At 53.8% G+C, this 17,548-nt stretch overlaps 1 protein-coding gene across 1 annotated transcript in view; it reads left to right on the top strand.

Annotated features, from left to right (window-relative positions):
• Positions 1-253: 253 nt before the first annotated feature.
• KCNK3 (potassium two pore domain channel subfamily K member 3) overlaps positions 254-17,548 on the top strand; it is a 34,823-nt gene continuing 17,528 nt past the window's right edge. Inside the window, exon 1 of the mRNA XM_006197298.4 lies at positions 254-676. Coding sequence (XP_006197360.2) covers positions 394-676 — 283 coding nt within the window. The 5' untranslated portion in view covers positions 254-393. The remainder of the gene's footprint in view (positions 677-17,548) is intronic.

The raw sequence follows: 17,548 nt of genomic DNA, 5'->3' as shown, positions 1-17,548 counted from the left end.
CCTGCCCGGTCTCTCCGCGGCTCTCCCGCTCTCTACCCACCCCTCCCCACCCCTCCCCCAGCCTCCCTCCTCCCTCCCTCGGCGCGTCTCCCCAGTCCTTATTTGGCTGGGCGGGAGGGCTGGCGGGAGGAGGAGGCCTCCGGGCGGGGGGCGGGGGGCGGGAGCGGGGCCGGGCGGAGGAGGGCGGTGGGTGGTGCTGAAGGGACAGCTCCGCGGCGGCGGCGGCGGCGGCGGCGTTGGCAGCGGCGGCCCCGGGGCGCGGAGTGGGTGCCCGGCGCGGGGAGCGGCGAGCGCAGCCATGCCCCAGGCCGCCTCCGGGGCAGCAGCAGCGGCGGCCGGGGCCGGGGCGCGGGCCGGGGGCGCCAGGGGGCCGGCGGCGGCCCGGGTGGGACGATGAAGCGACAGAACGTGCGCACGCTGGCGCTCATCGTGTGCACCTTCACCTACCTGCTGGTGGGCGCCGCGGTCTTCGACGCGCTCGAGTCGGAGCCGGAGATGATCGAGCGGCAGCGGCTGGAGCTGCGGCAGCAGGAGCTGCGGGCGCGCTACAATCTCAGCCAGGGCGGCTACGAGGAGCTCGAGCGCGTCGTGCTGCGCCTCAAGCCGCACAAGGCCGGCGTGCAGTGGCGCTTCGCCGGCTCCTTCTACTTCGCCATCACCGTCATCACCACCATCGGTAACTACTCGCCAGGCGTGGGGCGGAAACCCGGGGGCTGGGCGCTGGGTTCTGGGGTAGTCCGGAGCCGGCTGGGGTTGGGCGGCTTCCCCGGAGAGGGTTTAGGCGCCGAACCGCGCTCCCAGAAACCGGAGTTCAGCCTGGCGTGTCTGCTCCGCGGGGACAGGGCTCAGGGGAGGCGTCGAATCCTGGCTCCGGACCTGACTCTCCGACAGGGCCAGCCCTAACTTGTCCCTGCCAGGCTTCGAGAGGGCCCCAGGGGACTCTTAAGTGTGTGAGAGGGGCAGGAACGACCGGCGGAGGCTGGGGAGGAGGGGTGTGGCCGGGCCAGGCCCTGGAGCAGGGCGCCGTGTGTAAGTAGTGGGGAGCGCTGGACTCCTCCGTGTCCCTGCAAATGGGCTCCCGCACCCCAGCGTGTCTACACCGGCTGGGGCTCCAGGGAGACGTGTGGATGCAGGTACTCGGCACTCTAAGGCACACCGGATCACTCTGGGTGCCTGAAACACCCAGTAACAGTGGCTATGAGTACCGCTTGGTGGTGAGCGGTGTGTATTTCTGTGTGTGTGTGTGTGTGTGTACCCAGCTTCAGGAGTTTGGGCTCTGCCAGCTAGTGCCTTTAATTTTCCTAGGGCAGCAGAGCTGGTACTGGAAGCCAGATCCAGCCCTGTCTGCCTTCTTTACTGCTGTCCCAGGAAAACAGTCACCTCACAGGAATGGCCCCAGTTCTTCAAACCAGGGCAGGCCACCGTGTAAGAGGCCACCTACATACCCAGACTCCCTCACAACATAGGCACAGGTGCACACACAGGACACACGAGCACACACACAAAACATACAAATGGATATCAAGGAAAGAATCCCTAGTGAGTCATTTGATGTGCTGTTCAAAAGTGTCCAAAGAGGAATAAACACCTTACACACTCCCCAAACTCCATGATTCCAGCCCAGCATCATCACCTCTCCCTCGGTATGACCATGGGCAAGTCCCTTCTGCTGCCTGGGTCTTAAGCTCACCTCTGACAATGAGGTGAAATGATCTCAAGGGCTTCTCCCAGTCCTGACATACTCCCAGCCCACCTTCCCCTGAAGCCCATTGGGATGCCTCCAGGAGCTGTTTCCTCCATCTTTCCCATTCCTTCTCCTCTCCCCGGTCCCCCTCCTAGCCTTGGCTGAGTTCCCAGGGGCTCACTGCCATTTGGCATAGCCCATGGCAAGATGACAGTGTTTTCCTGAGAGGCAACAGGAGTTGAGGGGGTAAAATACAGTATTGGACACTATCCCTGCAGTCTATCCACTGCAGGGATCCGTCCCAAGGTCCCGATGTTCTCTGGGGGCCATGGGGAGCTATGCTATATGGTTTCTAGAAGATGAAGGAAAGGGCCCCAGGAGTGGATGCGGCCCAAGTGGAGGCACCTCTGGGTCCTACTGACTGTGGGTTTAGGGCAGGATGGTCAGGCTCAGGTCTGCTCAAAGAGGAGCCTGCTTTCTTGGGAAGGACCAGACTGGGTTTTGTCCGGGGTTTCCTTCCATCTCCTACCTCCCTACCACCTGGCAGTGTTTCTGAAGCACTGAACATCCTTAGACCTTCCCTCTCCCTCTTCCCACACATCACACCCCTGGTTATGTACCCCTATATTTCTCAGCCCCATGGTCCCCAGCTCCACAGTAACTTCCCAACTGATCTCCTTACTTCCAGCCATACTTCCACTCAGGGCAAGCTCCCCAGGCTAATGTTGCCAGAAAGAGTTTCCCCAAGGTATAGCTCTTACCATACCAGTACCCCTCTCAGAAGTCCTTAATGGCTCTCTGCTGGCTTCCATCTTTGTGTCTGACTTCATTTCTCATTTCTTACTGATATGATTCCTCCACTGCCGCTGAGAACACCTTAAGTGTGCCTGTCTGGCATACCTTTTTCTCTGTCTTCTATTTATCTTGTCTAAGTTAACTTTCCAAGTCCAGTTCAAATCTTAACTCCTCCTCGAAGTCTTCCAGACCATCCTAGGCCACTGCTCTCGACAGTTGCAGGACTTACTGTCAGGACGACCTGGGTGACACAGTGTAGGCTGTTTAGCTATTTACATTTCAGGGGGTGTATTTTGTCTCTTTAACTACAGGGAGTGTAATTAGCCCTCATGTGGGCAGGACCCTGTGGTTCCCATCTCTGTGCTCCCAGTGCTGGCACAGTACCCAGTGGTACATGAGCACTCAGAGAATGCTATGGATGGGTTTAAGGTGTGCAGGAATGAGAGGGCATCGTCCTTCCCCTCCATCCCTGCCGTTTCCCAAAGTGTTTGTAGTCCTCACCAAGAGAGACGCTAAAAGCTGGGAGCAGAGACAGACAGAGTGTGGTTCTGGTGATTATTTATTTATAAGGTGCTAGGCAAGTGGAAAGACAGAATCAAAGCACCACCCTAGTTCTGTGGGGGCCCCAGACTGGCACTGCCCACTCTCTGCCCTACCCGACCACCCCTGGACTTTCGTCACCTCTCACTCTGGCTATGCCCCCTAGCTAGAAGCTGTCCACTAGGCTCTGGTCCAGCTGTGATCAGACAGCTGGAAGAGGCCCTTTATTAGACTGATCTCGACCCAAAACCCAAAAGCAACAGTCTCTGTCCATCATGGGTCTCCTGAGGCACCAGAAGTCCCTTTAGGACAGAATAATGACAGAACTTCCCATTCATTCAATGTCTGAGTGATCACAATGCACTTTCATCTTATCTCTTTTTGAGTCTCAGCCTTCATAGCTCAGGGAAGTTGCCAGGGCAGGTACTGCTAGCTCCATTGCAGATAAAGACATGGAGGTTCAGGAAGTGGAAGGGACTTCCCCAAAGTCACACAGCTGGTGAGCAGCGGAGTTAGAGCAAGAAGCTGGGACTTCTGACTCCAAGCCCAGTGTTTCTTCCCCTGCCAGTTTCTTGGCTGCTTCCTCTGCCTCCATATGCTGTGAAGCCTAGAGACAGCTGGGATTGGCATGGCCAAGACTCAGTGATGCCAGCTTGCAGGGCACTTGTGGGCAGCCCTGATTGGTTGAGGGTCAGTGGGGTCTGAGTTAGTCATTCACCTGGTTAGTCACAGTCACCACTGACGGCAGGGATTCCTCCAGCTCCCTCATCCCTGGTCTGGTAGTCAGGAAACCCTTCCTTTGTTGAGCCCTAAGTTCATCAAATGAGAACGGAAACTCTTTTCTGGGAAAGCTTAACCTCACTGGCTGTTGAGTCATTAAACTCCTCCGGGGCCCCAGCCCCATCTATTCATAGCCCAGAGGCTGTCAGAGCAGGAAGGGACCTTGAAATCAGCTGGTGCCACCCCCTCCTCTTACCCAGAAGGAACCAAAGAGGTGAAGGGAATCACACAGTCAAAGGGTAGCAAAACCTGACTCCCAGGCCCCCATTCCTTCCTTGGGCAAGCTGCCCTTTATTTATTATTATTAGTAGTAGTATTATTAACAGCAGCAACAGCAACAATAATAAGAGCAGCCACCATTTATTAACTACTCTTTGGCAGGCTGTATACGAGACACTTCATTTGTATTCCCTCATTCAACTCTCTCATCAACCCTTCAAGATGGGCATTATTATCTCCATTTTTCAGCAGAGGAACCTAAGGCTCTGAGTGTAAATGACTCACCATGGCCTTGTGACTTGAAAGTATGGATTCAATGGAGCCTCTCTGAATCCCATGCCCTAGATTTTTTTGCCAGTTCTTTCTCCACTTCCAGAGCCCAGCCCAGACCTCTGTATCTTGGGGATGCCAAGTAGCCAAGGCTTATCTCTTCCCCCGGCAAAGCCCTCCCCAGGAGACGGCCTCTTGCTCCAGCACACCACGGCCAGCCTGCAGCTCTCCCGCACCCTGGCCCCGACCTACCCAGACCAAGTGCCACAGCTGCACCCAGCACCAGGTCCTTTCAGAGACTGCCGCCGGCTCACAGGTGCCCATTCTCCCACCGCAGGTCTCTGGAATCCTTGTGGCTCTAAGGCAACAAGAGACCAGGTAATTGATTAACTGTGGGAGCTGGGGCAGAAAACCTTCTGTTCTGCTTTCTCCTCAGCTTCCAGCCTGTTCTCAGCAGTGCAGGCTCCCATCACCCATCATATGGCCTGGGAGTCCTTAGATTGTGAATTCAACCAGGTGGCTCAAGAGGGAACTTGTACTTTTTACATCTTTCCAAGAAGTTGGAAAGGATAGAGGTGACCTACCACCCCCAACCCCAAATCCGAGAGTCCTCAAAGAGTGAGAGGAGACATTAGTCTCATACAAACACCCAGAGAGGTGAGTGGCTGCTCAAATTCACACAGCAAGTCATAGGTACAACCCTTTGGGGACCCAGACTAGAGATCTCTCCATCACCCCAGTCTATTTCCCCTCATGACCTCCCATCTCCCTTAGCACCAGGGCCTCTGTCTGTTATCACTTGACTGTTCCCAGTCCTCTCTTGACTTCCTGGGTCAGCGGAGAGGCAGCTCAGCCTGGAATAGTCCCACTGCCCACTCTCAGTCAGCATTTCCTTCCTCCCTGTTCACAGACCACCCCTCTGATTCGACCACACAGCCTTTTCTGAGGGTGGTGTAGGAACGCGGGTGCTAGCTTGGAAGCCTGGGTACCTGGGTTCATCTCTCAAACCCTGTCTCCACCTGCCATCCTCACCCCCTGCTACTAGCTGTGTGATCTTGGACAAGTTACTTAGTCTCTCTGAGCTTGTTTTGTCATTTAGAAAATGGGGATGGTAATATCTTTCTCCTAGGACTGAACAGGATGATGTAAAGAAAGTGCCTGGTACGGAGTACGTGTTTAATAAACAGTATCTGCAGTTATAAATGTTATTAATATTATTGCTCATGTATTATCACTTTCCCTACAGAAGGGAACTGCTCTGTTTCCCCAGGATTATTATGACCACAGCACCTCTACTCCTTCCTAATAGGTGGGGACAGAGGGGCTAGGGACCAGAGGCTGCCACACCCTTCTCTTTACCCTTCTAATCCCACTCCTCCATCCCAGGCTTCCCAGATCCCCGCTCATGCCTGGAGTCTGCCTGACATCTAGGTTCAGGGACAAGGCTCTCTCCTCTGAGCAGGCCAGCCCTGCAGAAAGCCAGTCAGGGAGAGTGAAGTGCACTAGGAGAACCCATCCTGGATTGGGGCAAGGAGGCAAAAGTTCCAGTTCCATTTAGCTCAGTTGCTGGTCCTCTATGACCATCAGTTTCTTCACCTACAAAGTGGATGTATTTGATCAGAGGTCCTTTTGGCTGCCATGCCTCTTGCCTGTATGTCCAGTTCCCACATATCATGACTGGGGGCTCGAGACATGGAGGGAGTGGGAGCAAGAATAGGACAGAAATAGAAAGCACATGCCTGGCCATAGTGGGGACAGGACAAACACAATAAGTATTTTCAAAGAAAATATAAACAAGCACAGATGAATGTAGTGCAAATCACCACTATAAACAGCTTTCAGCTGGCAGCACAACCGGTAAATCTGTGAGTTGATTTTGTAATTTAAAAAAAAAGTAAAAATGACTTTCCTGTCATCAGCCAGCAGCAAGGAAAGAGACCCAGCTCTGACTGAGATCATGATGAGTTTAGGCAAACCTCGGCAGAGACTCAGGATGGGCACCCCCTCACGCTCCACCCCCACCTTGGATGCAGGGAACTGACATGTGTCTGTGACACGTCAGGCACTGTCAGGGGCACTTCTCACTGCCTGCATTCCCACGACTGCCCTGGGATGGCAGGCATTATCATCCTGTTATGGTCACAAAAACGGAAGCTCAGAGAGGTTCCAAATTGGCCCAGGATCCTACAAATATGACAGTAACAGGGCTTACACCCAGGGCTGTAGGAAGTATCTTTTCAAGGAGTCGTGCAGTCCCCCTACAAAGCCTCTGCAGTCCCTTCTATATGAATGTCACTAACGATGAGGGGTGGGTACCAGGGTCACTCAGGGCACTCAGCTGTGACCTCAGCTACAGGATGCCACATCCTCAGGACAATGGATAGAGCATTCAACCCAAAGAGAAACCAGAATGGTAGCTCCAACTCTCTCATTTCACAGTGTGGAAACTACAATTCTGATTGGAGAAGAAGGGAGCCCTGTTTACTGACCCCTCCCTCCGTGTTGTCCTCCCCTCCCCTCCTCCCACCGCCAGTCTCTTAGAGAAGAAAGCAGGCTGCCAGTCAGCCTGTTCTGCTTGCCTGGGGCCCCCTCTTGACCCCTCTGTTAGCCTCTGGTCCTCAGAGAGGGCGTGACGAATGCCTTTTGTGGCAGTCGAGAGAGCAGTCACCAGCCCAGCTGATGCGGCTGCCTCCCAGTCTGTCCACACTTCCTTGTTGTCCAGAAACTGCCCGTGCCCAGGCAGCTCCTAGGTGGCTCCCAGAGACCTGCCCCACCCCAGAATGGCAGCAATCACGCCTTCACTTTCCCATTTCCAGAGCTGGGCTCAGCTGCGACCTCGAGCCAACAGCTCTGGTCCTGGGATCCTTATCACTCTGGGGCCAACCTCCTACCCTCCCCCTTCACCAAAGCTGGCTCCTTACCACTCCTGCTTTCCACTCTTGCCTCTTCCAGCGACACACCAGGACCCCTTCGTGGGGGCTGGTGGGGGGCACGTGCATGTGGGGAGTACAAGGCAGAAACCTGGCCTGGGAGCTAGAAACTGGGTTCTTTCTCTCCAGGACAAATCATTCCAGCTTGCTTTCTCTCTCTCTCTCTCTCTCTCTTTCTCCCTCTCTCTCTGTTACCCTACTCATTGGAGGCACAGGCACTTCCCTGGTGGGCTTCAGTCTTCGCATATGTACAGAGGAGATGTTCCCCAGGGGGAACTGGAGGCCAGCTCATCAATGCGTAATTCTCTATGTTAACACTTCTCAAATGACTTGGTTGATCTTGCTTAAATGCAGACTGAATCAGTAGGTCTGGGTTGGGGGCTGAGATTCTGCATTTCTCATAAGGCCAAGGGATGCTGATGATGCTGATCCTTGGTATACACTTTGAGTAGCAAGGATCTATGTAACCTGGAGACCTGACTTCTGGGAAGAGACATGAGTGGGGACTGTGGTTTTAGGAACAAGATTGTGTACAGCTGGAAAAATCCTTAGGAATCTGGTCATGGAATGTCACAGCCATTGGCCTCAGAGCTGGTGGACTTCCCTCTAAGGCTGAAGCAGGGCTGTGGTTTGCCCCAGAGGAACCAGCTTTAGAGGTCACCTGTACCAGTCAAGGTTCAATCAGAGAAATACAACTAGCAGGAGATATATATATTAAGAGATGGATTGCAAGGAATTGGCTTATGTGATGGTAGTGGCTGGCTAGGTGAGTCTGAAAACTATAGAGCAGGACATTGAGAAGGACAGGCTGGAACTCTCTCCAGCTTGAGCTGAAGCTGCTGTTCACAGGCAGAGTATATTCTTCTTCAGGGAAGCCTCAGCTAACCACTAAAGCCTTTCAACTGATTGGATCAGGTCCACTCAGTAATCTAGGATAATCTCCCTCACTTAAAGTCAACTGATTATGGACTTTAATCACATCTACAAAATGCTTTCACAGCAATCCCTAGATCAGTGTTCGACTGAATAACTCAGAGCTTTAGCCTGGCCAAGTGGACACATCGAAAAGATCATCCCACGGGGGAGGGTATAGCTCAGTGGTAGAGCACGTGCTTAGCATGCATAAGGTCCTAGGCTCGATCCCTAGTACCTCCATTAAAATAAATAAGTAAATAAATAGACCTAATTACTTCCTCCCAAAACAAAAGAAATAAATAAAATAAAATATTTTTTAAAAAGAAAAAAAAATCACACGACCCATGTATCAGTCTGGGGCTGCAATAAGTGGCTTTCCTTTTCTGGGTCAAAGGTCCACTCTGAATCCTAGACCAAACCCAGGCTAATGGATGGTGTTCAGGAGCCCCCCGGACCATGCTGAGCTGAAGGAGATGACACTGTCACCCAACACTGTGGGGATATTTTCTGCATAGACAACAAGAGGTCCCTGTTCCTGGACCCCCTCATCTCTGCTTGAGGCTCCACGGCTTGGCACGGACTCAGTGTCCCTCGTCAGGAATGCGCCGGTTCTCTCCTGACCACAGTTCCAATGCAGGAATCACCATCTCAGAACATGTGGAGAGGTGCATTCCAGCCCGCTGGCCACAGGACCACCTTAGGGGTCTCTCCAGAGACCCAACTGTCAGGCCCTAGTGGAGCAGCCCAGAAAGAGAGATGCCAGGCTCTCAGACAGGAGACGGCCCTCTCCTCCAGGATGGGGTGGTCCTCTTACCAGTGCAGGGGAGTTCTCCAGGGAACAGGCAGGGGCAGGCGGTTCCAGGCAGGAGTAAGCCTCAGATTGAGATCTATTCTCACCTCCATCTGTTCTGTCCAGATCTTAGACCTGACAGGAAGCCTCCACTCCCCACGGAGCCTGCCTCAGTTTCCACAGTGAACCAGGCTGCCATTTCCTGGGAGGTTTCTCTGGGCTGAGCCCGCTCCATGAATTACCTCATTTAATCCTCACAGCCACCCTCTGAGGGAGGCACTATTATAATCCTTGTTTTACAGAGGAGGACCCTGAGGCCCCAAGGGGCCAGAGGATGCACACACAGGCATGCTGCTGGCAAGTGACAGAGCAGGGATGTGTAAAGCAGGCCCAGCACTCGGTTTATAAAGCACTTGGTCATACAGTATCTCTTGTGAGCCTCATGACAACCCAGAGGTGTAGGTATCAACAAAGAAACTGGACTTTAGAATATAAGTCCTGTGACCCAGAGCCAATAAATGTGGAGTTAAATCCAGAACTTCCAACCCTAAAACCAAGATCTCCCCCGACGAGTGCTCTCACCCCCTGTAGCTGAAGATGGGTTGCATGGTATGGATGTTGGGGGCATCAGAGTAGATGTCAGTCTATGGACGGGGAAGAGGGCAGTGCTGTTGGGGGCAGCTGTCACGGAGTGGCCTTAGTTCCATGCATTTGAACAGGATGGAAACCTGAGACTAGAAATGAGAGTGGAGTGATGGTTCTTAAGCGTAGCTAGTGAGTGAGAGGGGCCTGGTTTTGGGTGACTTGGGCAACTCACCTGCTTCTGGGTATGTGGGGGAAGAGCAGGGAAGATGGCCTCTATGTGCTAAGTGGGGAGCTGGTCCCCACAGCAGTAGCTGTTTGGAGCCAAAGCAATGGGTGGCCGGGCCCAGCCCCTAGAAGTGAATTCAGCCAGCCTAAGCTAAGCCCCAGAGGCTGTGAGTTTTAAAACTCCCCTAGCGAAGGGAACCTGCAGCCGGGTTTAGGAAGCACAGGAGAGAGAAGAGCTTATTTAAGTCAGTGTGCTGTACTTGGGAGGCCGGGCCACTTGCCAGCCAGCAGCTAGCATTTTCTTTCTGGGTTTCCTTGGAACTCAAGAAGCAGTCAAGAGGCAGCTGAGGAAGAGTCTTTGGAGTTCAGAAGCCAAAGTTCCTGGGTGAGCCAGGTGGCAGAGACATAGCAGGAGGCCCCAGGAAAAGGTCCCACTGCTCCAGTAGGAGAAGGGCCTGAGAAGGTTTCAGTGGGGGTCCCGGGACAGGAGGTGTCTCCTCCATGGCTTAGCTCTCAAACGACCCCAGGGAAGGGGGTCATCCCAGGAGGGTCCCCTCAGCTGTGTGAGCATTACTCACCTGAGAACAAAGTCAGAGCCTCTGGCTCAGCTGAGCCAGTGTGACCCACCTCTTCAGCATGATGCTGCATCATGGATTTTCTACCATGAGGGTTACACAGAGGACGACTCTCTAGGACCACTCTTGGTCCTTGGTCCACCTCCAGGCAGGGCCAGAGAAGGAGAAACCTGGACCGGAACTCAGTGGCAGTCCTCCTTCCCAGTGTCCTAAGCACGTGTCTTCCCTGGACACCAAAGAGGCCCTGATATCCCCTGTCTGCCCCTTACAATCAGTCGCTGGATTCAGGGAGGTGGGCTACACGTTATGTCTCGGAGCTCTGATTGATGACTTACCACAGCCGAGCTAAGGGAAGTGGGGGACACAGACCCCTCCACTGTTTTCCTGCTCCTACCTGGCTGTGAGACCCACAGCAAGTCACATCCCACCCTGGCCTTATCTACGAGGGACTGGACTGGTGGTATCCAAGCCCCTTACAGCTCCAACGGTCACTGTGGGACCTAATCCTGGCTTCTGCTTCCAGCCACTCATGAGATGCACACTACCCAGGACTACACTCTTGTCCCCACTTCACCTCATGATGGCTGAGCCCTGCAGAGACTTCCTCCATGTCCAGTCCCAAGAATAGAGCTCTGTCCAGGACCTCCAAGTCACCCCTTTCTGGAAAGAGCATTTCTGAAGCCCTGCTTATCAACAGAGCAAGTCCACTGCCCCAGCCCCTGGGACAGCTGGAATGCTGGAGCCTCCTACCCGGAAAGGGGGGCCCACTAATAGCCGGCGCCTCCCACAGTAGTTCATGGATGGGGTGTGGGAGGGAGTAGGGGTGCTGAGAGCAGGCTGACCCCAGCCAGCACTTTCGAACAGAGGGGTAGTCAGGAGAGAGGCTGTAGGCAGTTTTTCTTCCCGGACTGCTGCTGGACCTGAGCCTGCCCAAGACAAGTGCGCTGGTGGCTAGTCCAGGCCCTAGGCTAGTTCAGAGGCTTCCAGGACCCTGGGAGCTAAGGTCCTGCTCGTGGACCAACCTTCGACATCCCACCTAGACCAGCGACCCGCTAGACCTCTGAGCGGCGGGGTTAACCCCAGGGGTCCTCACAATGGTTTGCTATCTCAAAACATTCATGGGACATTATACCTGTTACAGAGCATACACGGGCCAACTGAAGGTCACAGACACCCTCCTCAGCCTTTGGCTGGAATAGGGTCAGTTCATGCTGACACCAGACTGCCCATGCAGTATATGGGCACAGCTTGGCAGTGGATGGCATTATGGCAATTCCTGGGGTCCTTCGGATTCTTTGAGAATCACTGATTCAGTCCAGGCTTTCTTTCCTCCAGATGTGGAGACAGACAGCCAGGGCAGGGTTCAGTGGGAGATGGGGCTGGCCTGCCTTAGCCACCAGCAGTTCGATATCAGAGCCAGTACTCAAATCCAAGTCTTCTGACTCTTTCCACTCCCTACATGCACACAGTCATTCCTCCATTTCCTTTCTTTTTCTGAGCATCACCCACATGTTGGGGTACCATTCCAAGCCCCAGGGACTCAGCCCCTGTCCTCACGGTGCCTACATTTCAGAGGAAGCAGATAGTCATAAACTAACATCATCTCGAAAAACCAACATCATCTCAATGGTAACAAGTGCCAGGAGTCAGTAAAACAAGAGAATGGGCAGAGTGTGATGGTGAGAAGGGAATGGGAGTCTGTGAGAGCCTTCCGGGGAGGGGCCGGCGTAATGTGAAGATGGAGGAAGAGCCTTCAAGGGGGAAACAGCAAATTCGGAAGTCCAGGGGGCCAGAGTGTGACATGTTTGAGGAACAGGAACAGAAGGGGCAAGGTGGCTGCAGCACACTGGGAGAGGAAATGGAGACATGGAAGGGCTGGATTTGCAGGGCCATGAGAGAATGGCCCATGGTCAAGAATTTGGATTTTACTCTAAGTGTGATGGAAGTCACTGGAAAGCTTTAAGCAGGGTTGTGGTGTGATGTGACTTACGTTTTCACCAGTTCCCTCTGGCTGCTCTGTAGAGGTCAGATGATTGTAGTACCAGAGGGAAGCTGGGAGACCAGCTGGGATGCAGTTCAGTAACTTGAAAGAGAGAGTGGTGGTGGATGGGTCTCAGATGGAGACTATGGAGGCAGAGAGCAGAGATGGATTGAGGGTGTGTTTTCAAGACAGAGTTGGCCCGACCTGCTGATGAATAGGATGTATGTACTGGGGAAGAGGAGAGAGCAAGAGGGCTAGGGGAGTCAGAGAAAGAGAATAATCAATGATAGTCTTTGACCTGAGCAACTGAGTGGAAGGTTAAGCCTTTACTGAGTTAGGAAATAAAACGCAGAGAGTAATAGGCTTGTTAAAGAGATGAGAATGAAGGCTTCTGTTTTAGACACATAGGTTAATTTTGAGCTGCTTATTACAAATCCATGATGGCAGTTAGACAGACAAGTTTGCAACTCAAGGGAGAGGTCAAAGCCGAGATATAAATTTAGGCGTTATCAGACGAAAATAATATTTAAAGTCATGCAGCTAGATGAGATCAGCTGGGGATAGGGGAGAGTGGGAGAGAGGAGCCCAGGGCCGGCCCTTCCTCTAGCACTGGGAGGTCCAGCAAGGAAAGGGACTTGCCAGGACACTGGAGGGAAACTTCGAGCTTGCGGTGTCCCAAGGCCAGGAGGCATGTCTCAGGAGAGAGGGAACTGTCAACTGTGCCAGCTGCTGCTGGGAGATCAAGTCAGATGACCACAGAGAAACAGCCAGTGTGTTTGGCAACACGGTGACCACTGGAGACATGGACCATGAAAACATAGCATAACATTCAACAGCTTGTCTCGGGAACATGAAAAGGGGAGAGCAGAAGGGGCTTCCTTTGTACTTGTTGAGCCTGAGGTAGAACAGAGGGGCCAGATTCCAGGAGAGGCAGGGGAGAGAACAAACAATATCACAGCTCTCCATTTTCAGGCCTTTTCATAAATGCTTCACAAACCTCCCCCTGCAGAGGCCCATGAGGTAGTCATCATTATGTCCATTATGCAAATGAGGCCCAAGGCCCAGCAAGATTATTGGCTCAGGGCGCCCAGCCAGGGACCGCAGTCCAGGCCTGTCTGACCCCAAAGGCCCTGATCGTCATGTAGTCACCACCCCCCCAACAGCCGGCTCTGCCTGCCTCTCCTGGCTGCTCTTTCCCACATCCCCTCCCATCCATCCTTGTCCTTTGATCATTTCTGTCAGCTTCCAGCAGTCTTGGCCTCTGCCTCTCTCCTCCAGGAAAGCTCTGCTTTTTCCCTTTGATCCTGCATGTCTGTCCTCGGCTACATCCATCCGCTGCTGGGCCCTATGTCCCCTCCTCCCTGTGGCTTCAGGATATGCCAAAGGTGGGGGATCTGCAAAAGTTTCTGAGAGCCTTGGGGGAATCTGAGCCTGCAAGATGGGAGTGTGGCTCCTGCTTCCCCACCATTTGGGAAAGAGCCTGGGGGCTCTTCGGACCTGGCTGGGTTGCAAATCAGGCCCCGCTCAGTACTAAGGGTCCAGAGATGCTAGCTCACAGGCCAAGGATGTGTGGAAGCAGCCAGGAGGGGGCAGCCAAAAGGGCCATGCATTCTAACCTTGAGGGGCCAAGATGGGTCTCAAAGTTCTCAGGAGATCAGTACAAATGATGAATAGGGGTTAGGAATCCTACGTAGGGAGCTGTGATTGGCAAAATCAGCCACTTGGCTGCCACCACCGTATACACAACAGAGAAGAAGGGGGACACTCAGAACCTCAAAGTCCCTTTTGGAGCCACGGTAAATCCAGCAGGAAGATGTGGGTGAGGCCCAGAGACTCCTGTCAAAGCTCTGCCGGGTCGGGGTACTCCCCTCCCTCCACCGCCTCCCCGTCCTGGTCAAGATGAAGGAGGCCACCCGAGATGCCCAGAATCCCCTCTAGCTCCTACTCTCAGGATTCTGAGGCCCTGTCTGCCCCCAGCTGTTCTGGGAGGGCCTGGGACCCGGCTCCCAACTAGAAGAGATGAGCAGAGTGGACCCACCGGAACCACAGGGCCTAGGTGCACTCCCCAAAGCCCTGACAAGGGGCTGCAGTAATTAGCCCCTCACACAACCCCCCATGGTTATTTTTAAGCCGCGCTCTTCTCTGGTTTATTTTTAAAGTAACACTGGCACGTGGCTGGCCGGCTGCCCTTTCCAGGTGCTGGTGCCAATTCAGGCCAGTAATGGAGCAGGGCAAGGTGCAGCCTTCCCCTAGGGCTCCACACCAAATGCTGGAGTTAACCAACCCCTCACTGGATGGCAAGGGAGGTGCCCACTGTGCAGAAAGCCTGGGTCCATCCTGGGGCAGGCAAGACCCCACCCCACCCCAAAACTCCCATTCTGCCTCTGATGCACACATTTCACATTTCGTGACCTTGACCAAGTCACCTCAACTGCATGAGCCTCCACTTCCTCATTTCTCAATGAGGAGAGTGATTTCTGCCTCCCCCATTGTCAAATACTCGAGGGTGAGTGATAAACTAAAATACTGCACAAACATAAGGGAGGATGGGGATTAACTCCCCCAGCAGACATGCTGCCCCTACTGTCCTGCGAAACCCCGTTCAAGTCATGCCTGTCTCCCAGGTGAGTGACTCCCACTCTGTGAGAGGCTCCTCTGTTCCCTTCATCCTTTGACCACCCACTGAGACCTGCCATCCACATTTTTAGTCTGGCTGAACTCTAATCCAGGCTGCCCAGGGTGAAGGACAGCTGTCAGGCTGCTAGTGGCCATTAAGAGGCTCCAGCTTGCACTGGGTGGGGGATGAGGGCAGAACCATCCCCACCCCACCACCTCCTCCCTGGCAGCCTTCCAGAGAGCTTAGCTATGGAGAAGTACTGCCAAAAGTTAGCTCCAAAACCCCTTCCTCAGGTCCCATGCCTGAGAAGAACATTAGGGCATATGGTGAAGGACGCTGAGAGATAGGCTTCCTTCCCTGACGGCAATGCGGAGTCATGGAAGGGTCTGAGCAAGGTGACAAGTGCAGAGTGGAGTGTAATCTGGAAGTAGGTGTGAGGAAGATTAGGAAGCTGCTGGGGGATGACAGTTAGGAACATCTGCCCAGGTCCAGACAGGAAAGGGTGAGGACTTAGACTATGCTGGTAGCTGCAGGAACAGAAAGAAAGGGCAGGACTAGGTAAAGAGAAATGACTTGGACTAGGTACAGGGAGAGAAGGGGAGAGGAAGGCAAGGTGTTCAGCCTGGTTGACTGAGGAATGAGGACATTATTAGAAACCAGGCAGTAGAGTGGCCATGATGTGTGAAGTGATGGGTTCAGGTGGCCAAGCCAGGCTTGGGTGCTGGTGCTTCAGCCAGATGAGGGGTAGAGACATAGTGTGGAGCAGAGTTGGAAGCAAAGCCTGTAGACCTCCCTGGACCAGCAACAGAACAGCCCAGGCAGTCTTGGCCCACTCTTGAAACCAGGGTGCAGAAGAAGGAAGCAGAGGCAGCAGGGGAGACCACAAAGGACCAGTGGGAAGCAAGAGGGTAGGGTTTCCACAGAGAAAAAGGACGACCATCAGGGCTGAGCATGGCCAGAATATGAAGGAAAATGAGAATCCCAGCAGCCAAGATCGCCATGTATGATTGTCCAGGTTGTATAATCTGGGTGTGGGGTTGCTGAAGGCCAGCCTGCTTACCATGCACTCTCCCAGTGGCTGCATCCACCCAAAAGGGCCTGTTTTTATCTTCCTAACTGGTTGCAGAGTGCCATGTAGCTAGAGCAGCCCTGCCCATGGGGCACAGGTTCTGGTACTCAGGAAATTCCTGATGCTCTTGGGGAGAGCAGTCTTAGCGGGTGGAGCCAGGGCATCCTGATGCGTGAGGTGGGGAAGCATTGGGTCTGAACACTCGGGGCAAAAGGAAAGGGCACGGTGAGGCCTCCCTTCTTCCCTCCCTGTCTCCTTCCCTTCCATTTTTTGAAGACCTGAAGCCAATAGTGAGAAGGTAACAGAGGACGGTTTGAAAATACCATTAGGTGGGGGGGTCTCCAGCAGCAAAGTCAGAAGGAAAAGCCCAAGGTCGGGGTAGAGTGCAGTTAGGGGTTTGGCCTTGGGAGGGGAGGCCTCACCAGCTCTGAGATGGAAGGGGGAAAGGAGCAAAGTGCCCAGAGAGAGCAGGAGTAGTAGTATGGGGAGAGCCTCGCTCTGCCAAGTACTTGCTGTGTGACCTTGGGCAAATCACTTAACCTCTCTGGCTCAGTTCCAGCATCTTTAAATGGGAATAATAATAGCACCTACAGAATAGGGGAGTTACAGGGTGAAAAGAAGTACACATATTAGCTCACTTAGAGCAGTGGCACACAGTAAGCACTATATAAAGCTCAGCTAATATTGTTTTGAATTAGGGAGGAGGGAGCAGTGACAGAGGCATTTAAAAGTTTGAATAAAGTCAAGTGCAGCCAGCTTGCCCAGATTCCACACTGGGGCTGTGGGGGGATGGAGGAGAAGGCACAGCAGCACTATAAGCAGTGGCTGTAAAGAGCTAGGTCCTGGCGACTCTGCCCAGCTTGCAGCTCTTGGCACCATAAAAAGCCAGTTCAGGACACCCATGCATGAATAGGCAGCCTCTATAGGCCATGGGAGCCTATGAAATCATTCTCCTGTTATACCCGGGCCCAGCCAGGCTCTCATCCGATTCTGGGCTGTGAACAGCAGTGCGGATGGAGAGCCTGCAAGGTGGGCCGACATAATTGAAAAGGCTGGGGAATCAGAGGTCAGAAGAACGGGGGCAAGCCCCGGATGAGTCAGGCAGCGGGAGGCAGGCTGAGGGGTGAGCGTCTGCTTCCATGTCTCTGTGTGAAGGGCAGTGTCCCCAAGGATGGGGACAGCTGCTTGCTGTCTCCCCTGAAGACAGGCTGGGAAACAACGGCGTGCGCCTTGGTCATTTCATTCCACTGAAGGAGCATTTCCAACAGGCCCAGGCTTGAGTGAAGTGTGTTTCCATGGAGAGCAGTGGAATCTTAGCCTCTCCTGTCCAGTCAGGCCTGCGTGGAGGAGGAGCTGCGTTTGGTGGCTACTTTAGATCCTTAAGGGCCCAGAACTTGAAGGAGGAGTGGGGGCTCAGAGGCTGGGTTCTGTGGCCGAGGTGGAGGGGGGCTCCCTCTCTTTATTGAAGTGCTCCCTGCTTCCAGGGTGTGCCCACCTGATAGAAACCCTGGTCCTTATACTCTCTGCCCTCGGTGGTGGACAGAGATGTGCCAAGAGGCCGTGGTGGGGGGCA

This window comes from Vicugna pacos, chromosome 15, assembly GCF_048564905.1.
Source record: "Vicugna pacos chromosome 15, VicPac4, whole genome shotgun sequence".
NCBI classification, from domain to species: domain Eukaryota; kingdom Metazoa; phylum Chordata; class Mammalia; order Artiodactyla; family Camelidae; genus Vicugna; species Vicugna pacos.
The sequence above is the reverse complement of the archived record's forward strand: the minus strand, read 5'-3'. Positions and strand labels throughout refer to the sequence as shown.